Raw genomic sequence first — 16,400 nt, 5'->3', positions numbered from 1 at the left:
CAAAACAATGGCTGCTGCTTCCCAAGGTGGTAGTAGTAGAGAAAATACACTTTGGGGGAAAAGAGCAGAGCTTTTTATGGATTCTACTACACCAGATTCTGCATGAGAAAATCCCCATGTAATTGGATTACAGTAAAACGGTGCCATATATTCCCCAAATAGACTTTCATATGAGCTTTACAGTTAAACTTTACGACTCACCAATAATACAGTAACCTACACAACATTGGAATTGGATGTGTACTTCAGTTTAAGGATATTTTTAAAAAAGTGGGTCAATAGGTACACGATAAAGACAGGTCCAAAACATTTTCACATGAATAACCAGTCATAACTACTACAGTTATTATAAAGCACTAAAAGATACAGTGAGGCTGTCATCATTGTTGAATGACAAAATCAAAGAAACATAAATTAGATCCTACCACACACCAATGACCACAACAGACCATTCACTAAGCCCTGCCCCCCTTGGTTACTGTTGCAACCTCAGACAACATTTTCCAGGGAAGCCCAATTCCCCCTTCTAACTACTGCTGAAATCCCCTAACAATGATCTCAAAATGCGTTTTTAATACACAATTAAATTAAACACAGAATACTACCCTTTACTAACTAGGAAACTCTGGTATGTTGTGGTGGACTGGATTACAATTGCTTCATGGGAACCTGATAAAATTATGTTAACGTGGCTAGCCACTGAATGGCTCTGAATTAAAGAGATTCTCCGGTACACCAGTATATTTTTAGCCAGTAGTTCATGAGCAGTGGCGGCACCTTCACCCCAATAAAGAAAAAAGTGTATTACTAAACTCAGCTGATCGTCCTCGCAGAAGCAGACCACATGTAACAACACCTGCTCAGGATCGGTACATCCGAATATCACACCTGCGGGACAGGTACAGGATGGCAACAACAACTGCCCGAGTTATGCCAGGAATGCACAATCCCTCAATTAGTGCTCAGACTGTCCGCAATAGGCTGAGAGAGGCTGGACTGAGTGCTTGTAGGCCTGATGTAAGGCAGGTCCTCACCAGACATCACCGGCAACAACGTCGCCTATGAGCACAAACCCACCATCGCTGGACCAGACAGGACTGGCAAAAAGTGCTATTCACTGACGACTCGCGGTTTTGTCTCACCAGGGGTGATGGTCAGATTCGCGTTTATCGTCGATGGAATGAGCGTTACACCGAGGCCTGTACTCTGGAGTGGGATTGATTTGGAGGTGGAGGGTCCGTCATGGTCTGGGGTGGTGTGTCACAGCATCATCAGACTGAGCTTGTTGTCATTGCAGGCAATCTCAATGCTGTGCGTTACAGGGAAGACATCCTCCCTCATGTGGTACCCTTCCTGCAGGCTCATCCTGACATTACCCTCCAGCATGACAATGCCACCAGCCATACTGCTCGTTCTGTGGGTAATTTCCTGCAACACAGTAATGTCAGTGTTCTGCCATGGCCAGCGAAGAGCCCGGATCTCAATCCCATTGAGCATGTCTGGGACCTGTTGGATCGGAGGGTGAGGGCTAGGGCCATTCCCCCCAGAAATGTCTGGGAACTTGCAGGTACCTTGGTGGAAGAGTGGGGTAACATCTCACAGCAAGAACTGGCAAATCTGGTACAGTCCATGAGGAGGGGATGCACTGCAGTACTTAATGCAACTGGGGGCCACACCAGATACTGACAGTTACTTTTAATTTTGACCCCCCCCCCTTTGTTCAGGGACACATTATTACATTTCTGTTAGTCACATGTCCTGCAGCACTGTAAAGTCCATGGAAAATAAGAGCACCTCCTTCCAGCACTGAGACTAAGAAACACTGTCACCACTGATAAATCCACAACAATTGAGAATTTCAAAAAGCTTTTCTCTACTGCTGGCCATGCTTTCCACCTGGCTACCCCATCCCCGGCAAACAGATCTGCACCCCCTGCAGCAACTGGCCTAAGCCCACCCCCACCCCGCTTCTCCTTCACCCAAATCCAGACAGCTGATGTTCTGAAAGAGCTGCAAAATCTAGATCCCTACAAATCAGCTGGGCTAGACAATCTGGACCCTCTCTTCCTAAAATGATCCGCTGCTATTGTTGCAACCCGAATTACTAGTCTGTTCAACCTCTCTTTCGTATCGTCTGAGATTCCTAAAGATTGGAAAGTGGCCGCGGTCATCCCCCTCTTCAAAGGGGGAGACACTCTAGACCCAAACTGCAACAGACGTATATCCATCCTGCCCTGCCTGTCCTAAACAATATCATAACCGCCATCAATAAAAGGCCATGTGCAGAAGTCTTCATCGACCTGGTCAAGGCTTTTGACTCTGTCAATCACCATGTTCTTATCGGCAGAGAGTTCAGTGAGTCAAATCAGACGGCCTGTTGTCCAGAACTCTGGCAGTCTCTGGGGGTGCCACAGGATTCAATTCCCGGGGCGACTCTTTTCTCTGTATATATCAATGATGTCGTTCTTGCTGCGGGTGATTCTTTGATCCACCTCTACACAGACGACACCAATCTGTACACATCTGGCCCTTCTTTGGACACTGTTTTAACAAACCTCTAAACGAGCTTCAACGCCATACAACACATCCTTCCGTTGCCTCCAACTGCTTTTAAATGCTAGTAAAACAAAGTGCATGCTCTTCAACCAATCACTGCACCCGCCCGCCCGACTAGCATCACTACTCTGGACGGTTCTGAATTAGAATATGTGGACAACTATAAATACCTAGGTGTCTGGCTAGACTGTAAATTCTCCTTCCAGACTCACATTAAGCATCTCCAATCCAATGTTAAATCTAGAATCGGCGTCCTATTTCGCAACAAAGCCTCTTTCACTCATGCTGCCAAACATACCCTCGTGAAATTGAATATCATACCGATCATCGACTTCGGCGATGTCATTTACAAAATAGCCTCCAACACTCTACTCAGCAAATTGGATGTAGTCTATCACAGTGCCATCCGTTTTGTCACCAAAGCCCCATATACTACCCACCACTGTGACCTGCTCTCGTTGGCTGGTCCTCGCTACATATTCGTCGCCAAACCCACTGCCTCCAGGTCATCTATAAGTCCTTGCTAGGTAAAGCTCTGCCTTATCTCAGCTCACTGGTCACCATAGCAACACCCACCCGTAGCACACCCTCCAGCAGGTATATTTCACTGGTCATCCCAAATCCAACACCTCCTTTGGCTGCCTTTCCTTCCAGTTATCTGCTGCCAATGACTGGAACGAATTGCAAAAATCACTTAAGTTGGAGACTTATATCTCCCTCACTAACTTTAAACGTCAGCTGTCAGAGCAGCTTACCGATCGCTGCAGCTGTACACAGACCATCTGTAAATAGTCCATCCAACCAACTACCTACCTCATCCCCATATTTGTTTTTCTGCTCTTTTGCACACCAGTATCTCTACTTGCACATCCTCATCTGCACATCTATCACTCCAGTGTAAATTGCTAAATTGTAGTTACTTCGCCACTGTTGACCTATTTATTGCCTTACCTCCTGACTTCATTTGCACACACTGTATACAGATTTTTCTATTGTGTTATTGACTGTACAATTGTTTATCCCATGTGTAACTCTGCTGTTTTTGTCGCACTGCTTTTCTTCATCTTGGCCAGGTCGCAGTTGTAAATGATAACTTGTTCCCAACTGGCCTACCTGGTTAAATAAAGGTGAAATAAAATAAAATAGTCTGTGGAACTTGTTCAGTTTATGTCTCAGTTGTTGAATCTTGTTATGTTCATACAAATATTTACACATGTTAAGTTTGCTGAAAATAAACACAGTTGACAGTGAGAGGATGTTCATTTTTTTGCTGAGTTTATATTAAGTTTATGAATAGATGTAAATTCATTCGTTTTTCTCTCTAAATTGTAAAAATATTTTGTGTTTTTTTTCACCTTCCTCCAACCATCTCCTTATTGATCTTACAAATGCCCCTTTTGCCTTATCTTCATACATTCAGTCCATTTCTAGTTGTAAAGAGAATAACGGAGCCTTTCCTTCTTCATCAAGGTCCTCCATAGAGATTAGAGAAAGGATTTCCTTAACAAGTTTATCTTCCCTTTTATGTTCAGCAATTTCTTTACCTCTCTTCCTGGATGTTAGTTTTATTTCATACTTCATTCATTCACAATATTTTCCATAAGACTTAAATAGTTGGGGTTTCCTCCAATTTTCTTGTATAACATCTTTGGCATCCGTCTTGAAACTATCAACGTCCAACAGTCTACTACTGAGTTTCCAATAACTCAGATTCGGTTAACTTCAGATCCATTAACATTTAAAGATAAGAATATAACTTTATGATTGTAGTATCTGGGATCTACATCTGTTTATATTAGTTACTGTGCTGTTACTAAGCAGTAATGCATTAGGGCAGTGTTACGTTACTACACCTAATAGGAAATGCACATGCGCACTGGGGTGCCGGGAACTGTAGAGCACGAGGGGTTTTGACTAAACGAAAACTAACTGTACTCCCGTCTCCTGCCTGGTCATTTCTCCACAACACAAATATTACAATGATCAGTGCGAATTGATGGTTCAATGGATACCTTGACTACAGTATTATCTAATGAATTAGAAACCAACCAGAATCAACCAATTCTTGACTGTCTGGACATGTCCTTGTTACTTCAAATGAAGTCCTTTTTATCAGGATATTTCGATCTCCAAATATCGACTAATCCAAGACCAAGACATAGATTATTTAACTCAGGATTAACAATGCTGGATCTGTTAGCATCTGTTATCTGTCAATCATCACATTAGATACAGAATTAAAATGTCCACCTAAGATAATTTTGATATTCTGAAATACACCTATATTATTAATCTCTTCAAATTCTTGAAATAATATCCTTTTGTTTTTTGTTGTTGTTGGATGCATAAATATTCCCTAATAAAAAATATTTCACTGTTGAAATTCACTGTTAAAATTAACCAGCGTCCAGAGTGATGAGTCGCACTACTGATGCACCTCTTAAAACTGCTACAGCTACAGAGTGGTTGTTGCCATATAATAACCAGATATTGTTATCCCATTGATTTGTCAAAAAGCTAAATCGGAAGAAAGAACCGTTTGCAATACAGGAAAATAGACATTTGAGTAAATTACGAATACCCCTAACATTATTTGAACAAACTTCAACCAATAACCTTGTTATGCTAATATAAGCTTTTCCTAAGGATATGTAACTCAAAAGGATTTCCATCCCATTATTAACCTCTCCAACAAATAACAAACAAATACTGGTCATAAAGTTACCAAAGTATTCTTACTCCCACAAGGGGGAGACATTGTGTAGACTTTACAATAAGCAGTTACTCACCCATAGTTAATGTTTAGTTTACCAGTCCTCAAGTCAGCCTTTTCTCATTCAAATGTTTGTGTACATTTTTTATAATAAAAGGCAGCTTTTCACCTGGAAAGTAGGCAGTTTTTAGGCCTACCAGTTCTGTCTGAAATAGACTCTGGCTCTCTCTCAAATGTTCAGATTTGTCTGCATTTCTTTCCATTCGATGATCACACACTTGCACAAACAAAAAAATGACGTTCTCTGCCTTTCGAGCTGCAGCCACCATCGGCCACAGTTTCTCTCGTGTCACTTTGTCCACTGAGGTCAGATCCTCCGTGAACCTCAATTTTTGCTCAATGAGGAACTCACAATTCTTCGCTCGCCTCCAGAGATGATCCCGTGTAGATCTGTTGGTGAACCGGATGATGGTTGTCCTCTGTCACTTGTCTTGATTCGGGAATGACAGCTCCACAGATGTCAACAACTCTGCATTTGATGTCCTCACCCGCCTGCTCTGGTATTCTATGGAGCCTCAGGTTCCACCTGCGCTGGTATCTCTCTGCCTCATTCACCTTTTGCTCGAGTTCAGCCACTTTCTTTTCATTTTCCTGGCAGATAACTTCCACTTTCTTCATGTCGCTTTTGAGGGTTTTCACTTCTCCAAAGATAGTCTGATTTTTTTAATTCTGAAGAGGAGTACCTGAAACCATACCATCGTTTGCTGTTAATTGTCCAACTGATGTTTTCTCCATTTCTTTTCCTTTGGTTCTGGAAGTTAGACAAGCTAGTTCTTGAACTAGATAGCGGATCTGGGCATCTAGTGTTGTCGCTAACTTAATTGTTTTAGAGGTGAATAACTTGCAGAAAGTAATCAATTACTTTGGTAAACAAACTAAAACATATTCATAAGGGTTTTTATGACCTTAGAAATGACCAAGTAGTCACATTTGGGTAAGGAAATCGCGCGCGCCCCCCACACATACATACATACATACATACATACATACATCAATACAGTTGCAGTCAGAAGTTTACATACACTTTGTTTAAATTCATTATAACTTGTCTTTTTTAACCACTCCACAAATTTCTTGTTAACCAACTATAGTTTTAGCAAGTCGGTTAGGACATCTACTTTGTGCATGACACAAGTAATTTTCCAGCAATTGTTTACAGACAGATTATTTCACTTACAATTCACTGTTTCACAATTCCAGTGAGTCAGAAGTTTACAAACACTAAGTTGACTGTGCCTTTAAACAGCTTGGAAAATTCCAGAAAATTATGTCATGGCTTTAGAGGCCTCTGATAGGCTAATTGAAATTATTTGAGTCAATTGGAGGTGTACCTGTGGATGTATTTAAAGGCATACCTTCAAACTCAGTGCCTCTTTGCTTGACATCATGGGAAAATCTAAAGGAATCAGCCAAGACCTCAGAAAATAAATTGTAGACCTCCACAAGTCTGGTTCATCCTTGGGAGCAATTTCCAAATGCCTGAAGGTACCACGTTCATCTGTACAAACAATAGTACGCAAGTATAAACACCACGGGACCACGCAGCCGTCAGCCGCCATGAACGTGCCTTGGTGCAAAAAGTTCAAATCAATCCCAGAACAACAGCATTTGAAGATGCTGGAGGAAACAGGTACAAAAGTATCTATATCCACAGTAAAATGAGTCCTATGTCGACATAACCTGAAAGGCCGCTCAGCAAGGAAGAAGCCACTGCTCCAAAACTGCCATAAAAAAGCCAGGCTACGGTTTGCAACTGCATATGGGGACAAAGATTGTACTTTTTGAAGAAATGTCCTCTGGTCTGATGAAACAAAAATATAACTTTTTGGCCATAATGACCATCATTATCTTTGGAGGAAAAGGGGGAGACTTGCAAGCCGAAGAACACCATCCCAACCGTGAAGCATGGTGGTGGCAGCATCATGTTGTGGGGATGCTTTGCTGCAGGAGGGACTGGTGCACTTCACAAAGTAGATGGCATCATGAGGATGGAAAAGTCAAGACACCAGTCAGGAAGATAAAGCTTGGTCATAAATGGTATTCAAAATGGAAAATGACTCCAAGCATACTTCCAACGTTGTGGCAAAAAAGTCAAGGTATTGGAGTGGCCATCAAAGCCCCGACCTCAAACCAATCAAACATTTGTGGGCAGAACTGAATAAGCTTGTGCGAGCAAGGAGGCCTACAAACCTGACTCAGTTACACCAGCTCTGACAGGAGGAATGGGCCAAAATTAACCCAACTTATGGTGGAAGGCTACCCAAAACGTTTAAATTGTTTGAGGCATTGCTACCAAATACTAATTGAGTGTATGTAAACTGCTGACCCACTAGGAATGCGATGAAAGAAATAAAAGCTGAAATAAATCCTTCTCTCTACTATTGTTCTGACATTTCACATTCTCAAAATAAAGTGGTGATCCTAAGTGACCTAAGACAGGGAATTTTTACTTGGATTAAATGCCAGGAATTGTGAAAAACTGAGTTTAAATGTATTTTGCTAAGGTGTATGTAAACTTCTGACTTCACCTGTACATACATACGTACATACCAGTGGAGGCTGCTGAGGGAAGGATGGCTCATAATAATGGCAGGAATGGGGTGTAATGTAGTGAATGGAAAACCATGTGTTTTATACCATTCCATGCACTCTATTACAGTAGGAGAGCCATCCCCCCCTCAGCAGCCTCCACTGATTCAAACACACTCTACATTTAGAATCATAATTTGCTGCTGCAACACAGTTCTTTATTGTATTCTTATTATCTATCCTGATGCCTAGTCACTTTACCCTGCCTTCATGTACATACAGTGCCTTGTGAAAGTATTCAACCCCATTGGCATTTTTCCTATTTTGTTGCCTTACTACCTGGAAATAAAATAGATTTTGGGGGGTTGGTATCACTTGATTTACACAACATGCCTACCACATTGAAGATGCACAATCTTTTTTCTTGTGAAACAAACAACAAATGTGACAAAAAAAACAGCAAACTTGAGCGTGCATTCAGTGGGGCAAAAAAGTATTTAGTCAGCCACCATTTCTGCAAGTTCTCCCACTTAAAAAGATGAGAGGCCTGTAATTTTCATCATAGGTACACTTCAACTAAAAATCCAGAAAATCACATTGTAGGATTTTTTATGAATTTATTTGCAAATTATGGTGGAAAATAAGTATTTGGTCACCTACAAACAAGCAAGATTTCTGGCTCTCACAGACCTGTAACTTCTTCTTTAAGAGGCTGCTCTGTCCTCCACTCGTTACCTGTATTAATGGCAGATTCACAGGCTATATGACGTTCAGAACGAGATTGTAGAGGTAACTGGTTAATTAGCGGCTGTTGTAAAATCGATATTCTGATATTCTTTGAGTTAATTCGAGAAATAGAAACTCAATAAAAACTAGTTGTTTTCCCATGGTGCCCCAGGTTAATGAGTTAATAATTGCTTGATTCAGTTAATCACGCAATTAGAAACTTTAATCATTCGATGAAATAGTCACATTAACTATTTTGTGGTCAATGAGACGGATAACTAACCAGCTGAGCAAGCAAACAAATAATTTCAGATTCGAAAAATACTCCATCAAGAGGCTCTGCATTTCAGGTATCACAGTAGCTAGTACTATCCCTGGTGCAGAGTTAAATTATTTAACCATTTAAACAATTTATATCTGAAAGAAAACTATTTTTCCTATGAGCTTGACTGAGGTGTCAAACTCAATGAGAGTTGCTATCCATTGGAGCACTACGATTGCTTGCCCAAAATTCTGAGGCGGGTCTTAGCGAAGGGTCAATCGATGTCAACAATCTAAACTTCCAAACACGCACCCAAGTGTTATCCTTTATTCTGTCTATCCTTAATAGTGCTGGAACATGCATAGCTATTCACACTTGTACACACAAACATCCACACACTCCCTTCTCTTGTGGTCTTTGGAGTCTTGACTAGCACCCAGAGGACTGTACTGTACCTGTAAGGGATCCAGTCGGAAGAGTGCTTGGAGCTCATCTCTCTACCACTGACTGCTGATGTCCTCCGAGTGCTGGGCTAAGGGGGGGCCTGCAATAGCAGCCGAGTGAGGCAGAGGCAGCTGAGGGGTCTGGCGACAGCGATCACGGCGACAGAGCCCACGCAGCCAGCACATCCTCTGCACAGCCCTCTCAAGTCCACCAGCCTGTGTCTGTCTGTCCCTGTGTTCCTCAGTCAGTACAGCCTATGGAGCACAGAGCCCAGCTCTGGGGCTGGAGATGACTAACGATCCAGGCAGGAAGGCTCCTCAGTCATGCACACGAGCAGCACACATAAAACAACCCCCTTCTCTCAGTCTCCTCTCCTTCATGTGCGCGTTCTCTCTGGTTCTCGTGCTCTCTCGCTCACACCCTGCTCTGCTCTCACTCCCGCTCTCAGTGCTCTCTCACTTCTCACCTCCACCTCTCTATCGCTCTCTCTATCCCTCGCACTCTGGCTCTCTCTCTTACTATCTCTCCGTGAGCATCAGTTAGAGTGGGATCGAGCACCAAGTCGCAAGGCAGAGGAAACAGGTACCAGAGATTCTCTTTTGTCTTGCTGCTTTAATGCTTCAGCCGTAGTGTTCCAGTCCGGTCCCCCCACCCCCTACACACACACCTAGCTGCTAAAGCATGGACTCAGATGTGTTTTCTGAGACATGATTTATTCATTCTCTGAGAGTGAATGTCATTAACATATGATTGTACAGAGTAGTTGTAGTAGTCATTTAACATGCTCCGAACAAAGACACACGGTCTGTCTGGGATAATGACTGCCTCAGTCTCTCTCTCTCTCACACACACACACACACACACCTCTGCTGGCCCCCACCCCTGGTGTGTTCTGTTGGTTACTACTAAACAATAAATCAATCAAATAGATTTCCCTTAAAACTGCTTATTGATGCAATTCCATGTTGGCTTAATCAGCAATCTGAAAAATGTATTTGAAAAAAATGGAAATCAGATGTGTTTAATAAACATTTAATTTCAAAATAGAATATATAAACTATTAATCTGGTCCACCAGCCTGCTCTCTCTGTCAAACCTATACTGAGTGTAGAACACCTGCCATTTCCATGACACTGACCAGGTGAATATCCGGTTTTATATGGTTACAAAATGCCCTTCCGTATACTGTATTTTCACCACAACATCCCCAGGTTTTAACTGCATTTCCTCACGGGGATGTTGTGCTCTTTCCTGCTCATCTCTATCATGGTCACATTGTCACTTTGATTTAGTGTACATTCAGTGAACCTGGCCATTGTTTCGGATATTCAGCACAGCTGACAGATATTTTGCTGATCCACTCAGCACACACACATCATCTTAGGGACGTGCTATGCTGAGGCATGTGTGATGCTTGGGAAAACATGCATGTATTTCCCCAACAAGGTCAGAGCGGTGCAGATGAGACTGTTCTTTTCATACAGATACCGTGCACATAAATTATGGCATGATATACTGTCATCTGCTTTCTTTTTCACTGCATATTATTCACGATAGCACACAATGCTAGTCAAAATGTCACTGGAGTCATGTGACAGATTAACACGTCAGAGGCAGTATTGAGGGCGCTTCAGTATTCTCTCTCAATTATTTACGGTATGCCTCAACGACAGGCATCACTGATCTGTAGGTTACTGCTCATTGGTACGCTGGTATATTGGGAAACAGAACTGACTGGCAACACATCCAGGCTTCAGCAACAAATATAAAATGGAGGTAAATAACAGTCATAGTACAATAAATTCAGTGATAAGCCGATCCAGAGATAAGCCGAAATAAGCCGATCCAGAGAAAGCCTGGGCCCTGGGGGAGTTAGGACCAGCATATCGTCAGTGAAATGCCTTTCTTGCAGCTCTAACCCCAACAATGCAGTAATCAACAACAGTGTAATATTAAAAATAACAAGGTAGAACAAAAAAAACACGAGATACAAAAACAAGAAGAACACGATAAAGTAAGCAAGCATACTATGCTGTATACAGGGTCAGTCCCAGAACCATATTTATAATGTGCAGGGATACTAAGTAAGTACATGTTCTGTCCCTTCCGTACTGTATAGCATGAGATCCACATACTCTGATCTTCTGAGTGCTGGGCTGCTCCATATGACAACTTTCGCTAGGCAACAGCGCTAATAAAAAGGTGCCTCTGACATATTGGCTTGTTGAAAATAAGCTACATCTTCCTCACTATCCTCACAGTTATCATCATTATCATCAAGCTCAGCCATAATAGTCTGTCTGCACCACTGGACTGTACTTCAACACTAAACATAGGCTAAGCAATCTGCAGCAGAGTGATAAAACACTGTGAACACATTTCTAAATGCATGACAGTAAAGTGGGACTGTCATGGTAAGCCTTGACATTACTAACATCAGTCCACCAGAGTGAGTGCTGTACTTTATTAGTGTGTGATGTCTGAGAGCACAGACAGACGAGTTACTCCCCTCTCGTCTTCTCAGAGCAGGTGTAAGCACAGCAGGCTGGTAAATATTTGATGCCAGAGTGAGAGCCCTTTGAAGTTGGGGCTGATCTGGTCAGGTAGATGACAGACAGCAGGGGGCCCCTTTAGTTCCATCATCATCCTCACTGTGCCTCCTGTACCAGACTCCCTACCTGGTCTCTCCCTCCCTCTCTGATTGCCCTCCCTCCCTGATCACCCTCCCTCCCTCCCTGATCGCCCTCCCTCCCTGATCACCCTCCATCCCTGCAAGCCATCACATCATCATCATAATTCTCACTGTGCCCCTGCTACCAGACTCCCTCCCTTCTTGTTTACCCACACATACACTTTCCAAGGACTGAAATGTAATATACTGCAGTATATACAGTATCTAACAAGCCCTGGACAGAATCAATTCAATGAAAAAGTTTCAGGCACTGTCTCATATCATGGTTATATCATTAAAGGACTAACACTATAAACTACCCATAGCAATTAGATTGTTCCAAAACAGACCTTTGTGAGAGGCTTGTCCAGAGGCATTGTGGAAACTGGAGGATGGCAGGATCAGTGATTGTGATAATGGTCCTGTGCCCTGGACCCTTGTAGATGTGATTCCCTTTGAAAATGGGTAAAACATGCATGGTCTCTTCAAATATCTGTTCCAGTCAGACAGTCAGTGTGATGCACAGCTGCAGAGCTTAGTTCTGGAGCAGAGGAGCCACACTGTTAATAATACATCAGTCTGATCAGGCATGCAGGACATGCCATGCACGCTCTCTGATGAACCACTTTTACCATTGTCAATGTGTCTGTGTGTGTGCGCACACGCGTGTGTGTGTTTGTTTTGTTGTGTAATTGGAAAACAGCATGTGATCAACCTGCTTATCCAACTGATTGAAGACATAAGACATTTCAAAATCTAACTAATTAATCTTGCTAAGAGAGACAAGTATTACAGTACTCTGAAGGAATTAGACACAAAGCTTGTTGATAATACCTCTTCACACCTGGAAAACACAATAGCATTATGTTTCTGAAGACAGCGCCTCTTAAAATCCCACTGATTACATTACATATTCCAACTAGAACTGTCGACCCGCCACCGTTTGCTTTAAATTAAATCCCTGGATTTCTGTCTCAATCAGGTATCAATTGATTGTTTAGTTCTCTCTTCTCTGTATACATCAATGAGGTCGCTCTTGCTGCTGGTGAGTCTCTGATCCACCTCTACGCAGACGACACCATTCTGTATACTTCCGGCCCTTCTTTGGACACTGTGTTAACAACCCTCCAGGCAAGCTTCAATGCCATACAACTCTCCTTCCGTGGCCTCCAATTGCTCTTAAATACAAGTAAAACTAAATGCATGCTCTTTAACCGATCGCTACCTGCACCTACCCGCCTGTCCAACATCACTACTCTGGACGGCTCTGACTTAGAATACGTGGACAACTACAAATACTTAGGTGTCTGGTTAGACTGTAAACTCTCCTTCCAGACCCATATCAAACATCTCCAATCCAAAGTTAAATCTAGAATTGGCTTCCTATTTCGCAACAAAGCATCCTTCACTCATGCTGCCAAACATACCCTTGTAAAACTGACCATCCTACCAATCCTCGACTTTGGCGATGTAATTTACAAAATAGCCTCCAATACCCTACTCAACAAATTGGATGCAGTCTATCACAGTGCAATCCGTTTTGTCACCAAAGCCCCATATACTACCCACCATTGCGACCTGTACGCTCTCGTTGGCTGGCCCTCGCTTCATACTCGTCGCCAAACCCACTGGCTCCATGTCATCTACAAGACCCTGCTAGGTAAAGTCCCCCCTTATCTCAGCTCGCTGGTCACCATAGCATCTCCCACCTGTAGCACACGCTCCAGCAGGTATATCTCTCTAGTCACCCCCAAAACCAATTCTTTCTTTGGCCGCCTCTCTTCCCAGTTCTCTGCTGCCAATGACTGGAACGAACTACAAAAATCTCTGAAACTGGAAACACTTATCTCCCTCACTAGCTTTAAGCACCAACTGTCAGAGCAGCTCACAGATTACTGCACCTGTACATAGCCCACCTATAATTTAGCCCTATCAACTACCTCTTTCCCAACTGTATTTAATTTATTTATTTATTTTGCTCCTTTGCACCCCATTATTTTTATTTCTACTTTGCACATTCTTCCATTGCAAAACTACCATTCCAGTGTTTTACTTGCTATATTGTATTTACCTTGCCACCAAGGCCTTTTTTGCCTTTACCTCCCTTCTCACCTCATTTGCTCACATTGTATATAGACTTGTTTATACTTTATTATTGACTGTATGTTTGTTTTACTCCATGTGTAACTCTGTGTTGTTGTATCTGTCGAACTGCTTTGCTTTATCTTGGCCAGGTCGCAATTGTAAATGAGAACTTGTTCTCAACTTGCCTACCTGGTTAAATAAAGGTAAAATAAATAAAATAAAAAGTTCTGCCCAGCACCAACCAGCCAGGACAATATCCTTTAATGGGTCCAGGGATTACTTTAGAACTAAAAACAGCCCTATATACAGGTCATAGAATTAGAACCGTCATTACAGCTGTGAATAACTTTGAATAAAATTCTACCAACATTGCAAAACTTTTAGAGCAAGAAATATAAATTGTTTTTGTCAAAATTGCTCAAGCTCAGTACATTTGATTGGGAATCATCGATGTACAGCAATATTCAAACCTAGTCTGATTTTCAAGCAGATTTAAGGTCAGGACTGTGACTGAACCATTCAGAAACACAACACCCTTTGGCAAGCCATTCTGGTGTGTCTTTGGCATGAAAATGTCTGTAATTGCACCCTTGAAAAAAACGAACTATCCCAGGGTTAAGTACTCAGAAGACTACAGTATGGCAGGTCTAACTTTTTTTTGTCTTAAATTAAAAACTTCCTGTTTTGGTCAAATCCAATACAACACATCACAGATTTTGGTAACAGCATCATGTTATGGGTATGTATTTTTTGTCAACAGCATCATGTTATGGGTATGTATTTTTTGTCAACAGCATCATGTTATGGGTATGTATTTTTTGTCAACAGCATCATGTTATGGGTATGTATTTTTTGTCAACAGCATCATGTTATGGGTATGTATTTTTTGTCAACAGCATCATGTTATGGGTATGTTTGTTACTGGCAGGGGTTGGAACCAAAATTATTGTCCAATCATTTCATTCTGAACAGAACCATTATTTGTTGTTGTTCCGCTCCACTGTTCCGACCAGCAAAATAAAGCTCTGAACCGAATCGAACCAAATAAAGTACAGATTTCTGTCGTTCTCTTCTGTTCCTTTTTAAACCTCTGAAATCATAATAAAAAATATATACATTTAGCTCAACATTAAATTACTTCACCAATCAGTGTGGGTAAAGCAGCTTGCTATGGAGCGGGCTAGTGATTTAATCTGTGTAGGAAATTCGCTAACAGAAAAATGTCTTTTTCAGTAACAGCGTGGTTTAACCATAATGAAAGACAAAACACAGTGTCAAAGTGTAGAGTGCGAGATGCAACTGACATTTTGAGGGGGAGGAGAGAGGATGGAAAAAGCTGTTAATCATGTTATGACATGTATTATTTGAATTTGGCCCACATAATTATACCAACAGAGGAGTGGCTTCTATGAAGGAACTTTGAATGTCTTTGAACTTCCGAGTTGGTTTATGTTGGACCAAAGCAAATGTTGGGTAACTAGCTAGCTAGCGAAAACGTGTGTGTGTGTGCAGAGCAGAATATGTGAGCAGAGTTGAGCATTGTTCATGGAGCTCTGCTTCAGCTCCAGCACTCCACCTCCTTTCCAACCGCTCCACTAAAAACCACTCCGCACTCACAATTTAACCAACACACATCCATTGTTGTGACTACCTGGACCTACCATTTGGTTTTGAAGTATAGAAACCAAACCATATGATCTGAATGATCAGTATTTTAATAAACATGAATAGGTGAATGTAAAGAAGCACTCATCATTTCAAAGAGGCGAAAGTCAAATGAAACAGCATATAAACACTAAGTAGGTCAGGAGCCATACAGAGAGCCTAAGAAAATTAATTATTTTGGCTATATTATTTCAATTATAGCCTACAAAGTAATACATTGTGAAGCATTTGCGAGTGCGACACACAAGGCTAGTAGGGAGTCAGGGATGTTAAGCGCTCAGCATTTAAACAACATATCATTGTATTAAATCATTGTAGTCTATAAATTGCGCATATAGGCTGTGAGACTTACAGTACTTAGAAATAAATACAAATTTAACAAAAAATGACTTATTAGGCTCAGTCTACAGTGCCTTTGAAATAATTTTTGGAAACGAGTTTGGACAAAGTCTGTGGCTTCAGGCTCATGTGATGGTGCCTGGAGATCAGGCCAGCAATGGAGAATATCCTCTCCGCGCTTGCAGAGCTACTGGGCATACTAAACACCGTTTGGCCACTCTTGTCAGGGATGAATATTTTGCTGTCCATCAATTTCCAACCAAATTTACTGAGCTTGAGCAATTTTGATAAAAACAATGTACAGTGGGGCAAAAAAGTATTTAGTCAGCCACCAATTGTGCAAGTTCTCC

The 16,400-nt window shown here is 41.8% G+C and overlaps 1 protein-coding gene across 4 annotated transcripts in view; it reads right to left on the bottom strand.

Moving 5' to 3' along the window:
- Positions 1-16,400, bottom strand: part of tub (TUB bipartite transcription factor) — a 98,144-nt gene that overhangs the window by 37,067 nt on the left and 44,677 nt on the right. Inside the window, exon 1 of one of the 4 annotated variants that reach the window (XM_021607605.2) lies at positions 9,302-9,990. The exons of the other annotated variants lie outside the window; for them this stretch is intronic. Within the exon in view, the coding sequence (XP_021463280.1) occupies positions 9,302-9,339 (38 nt within the window). The 5' untranslated portion in view covers positions 9,340-9,990. Of the gene's footprint in view, positions 1-9,301; positions 9,991-16,400 lie in introns of those variants that run through there. 4 annotated transcript variants of the gene reach the window in all.

This window comes from Oncorhynchus mykiss, chromosome 6, assembly GCF_013265735.2.
Source record: "Oncorhynchus mykiss isolate Arlee chromosome 6, USDA_OmykA_1.1, whole genome shotgun sequence".
Taxonomy (NCBI): domain Eukaryota; kingdom Metazoa; phylum Chordata; class Actinopteri; order Salmoniformes; family Salmonidae; genus Oncorhynchus; species Oncorhynchus mykiss.
The sequence above is the reverse complement of the archived record's forward strand: the minus strand, read 5'-3'. Positions and strand labels throughout refer to the sequence as shown.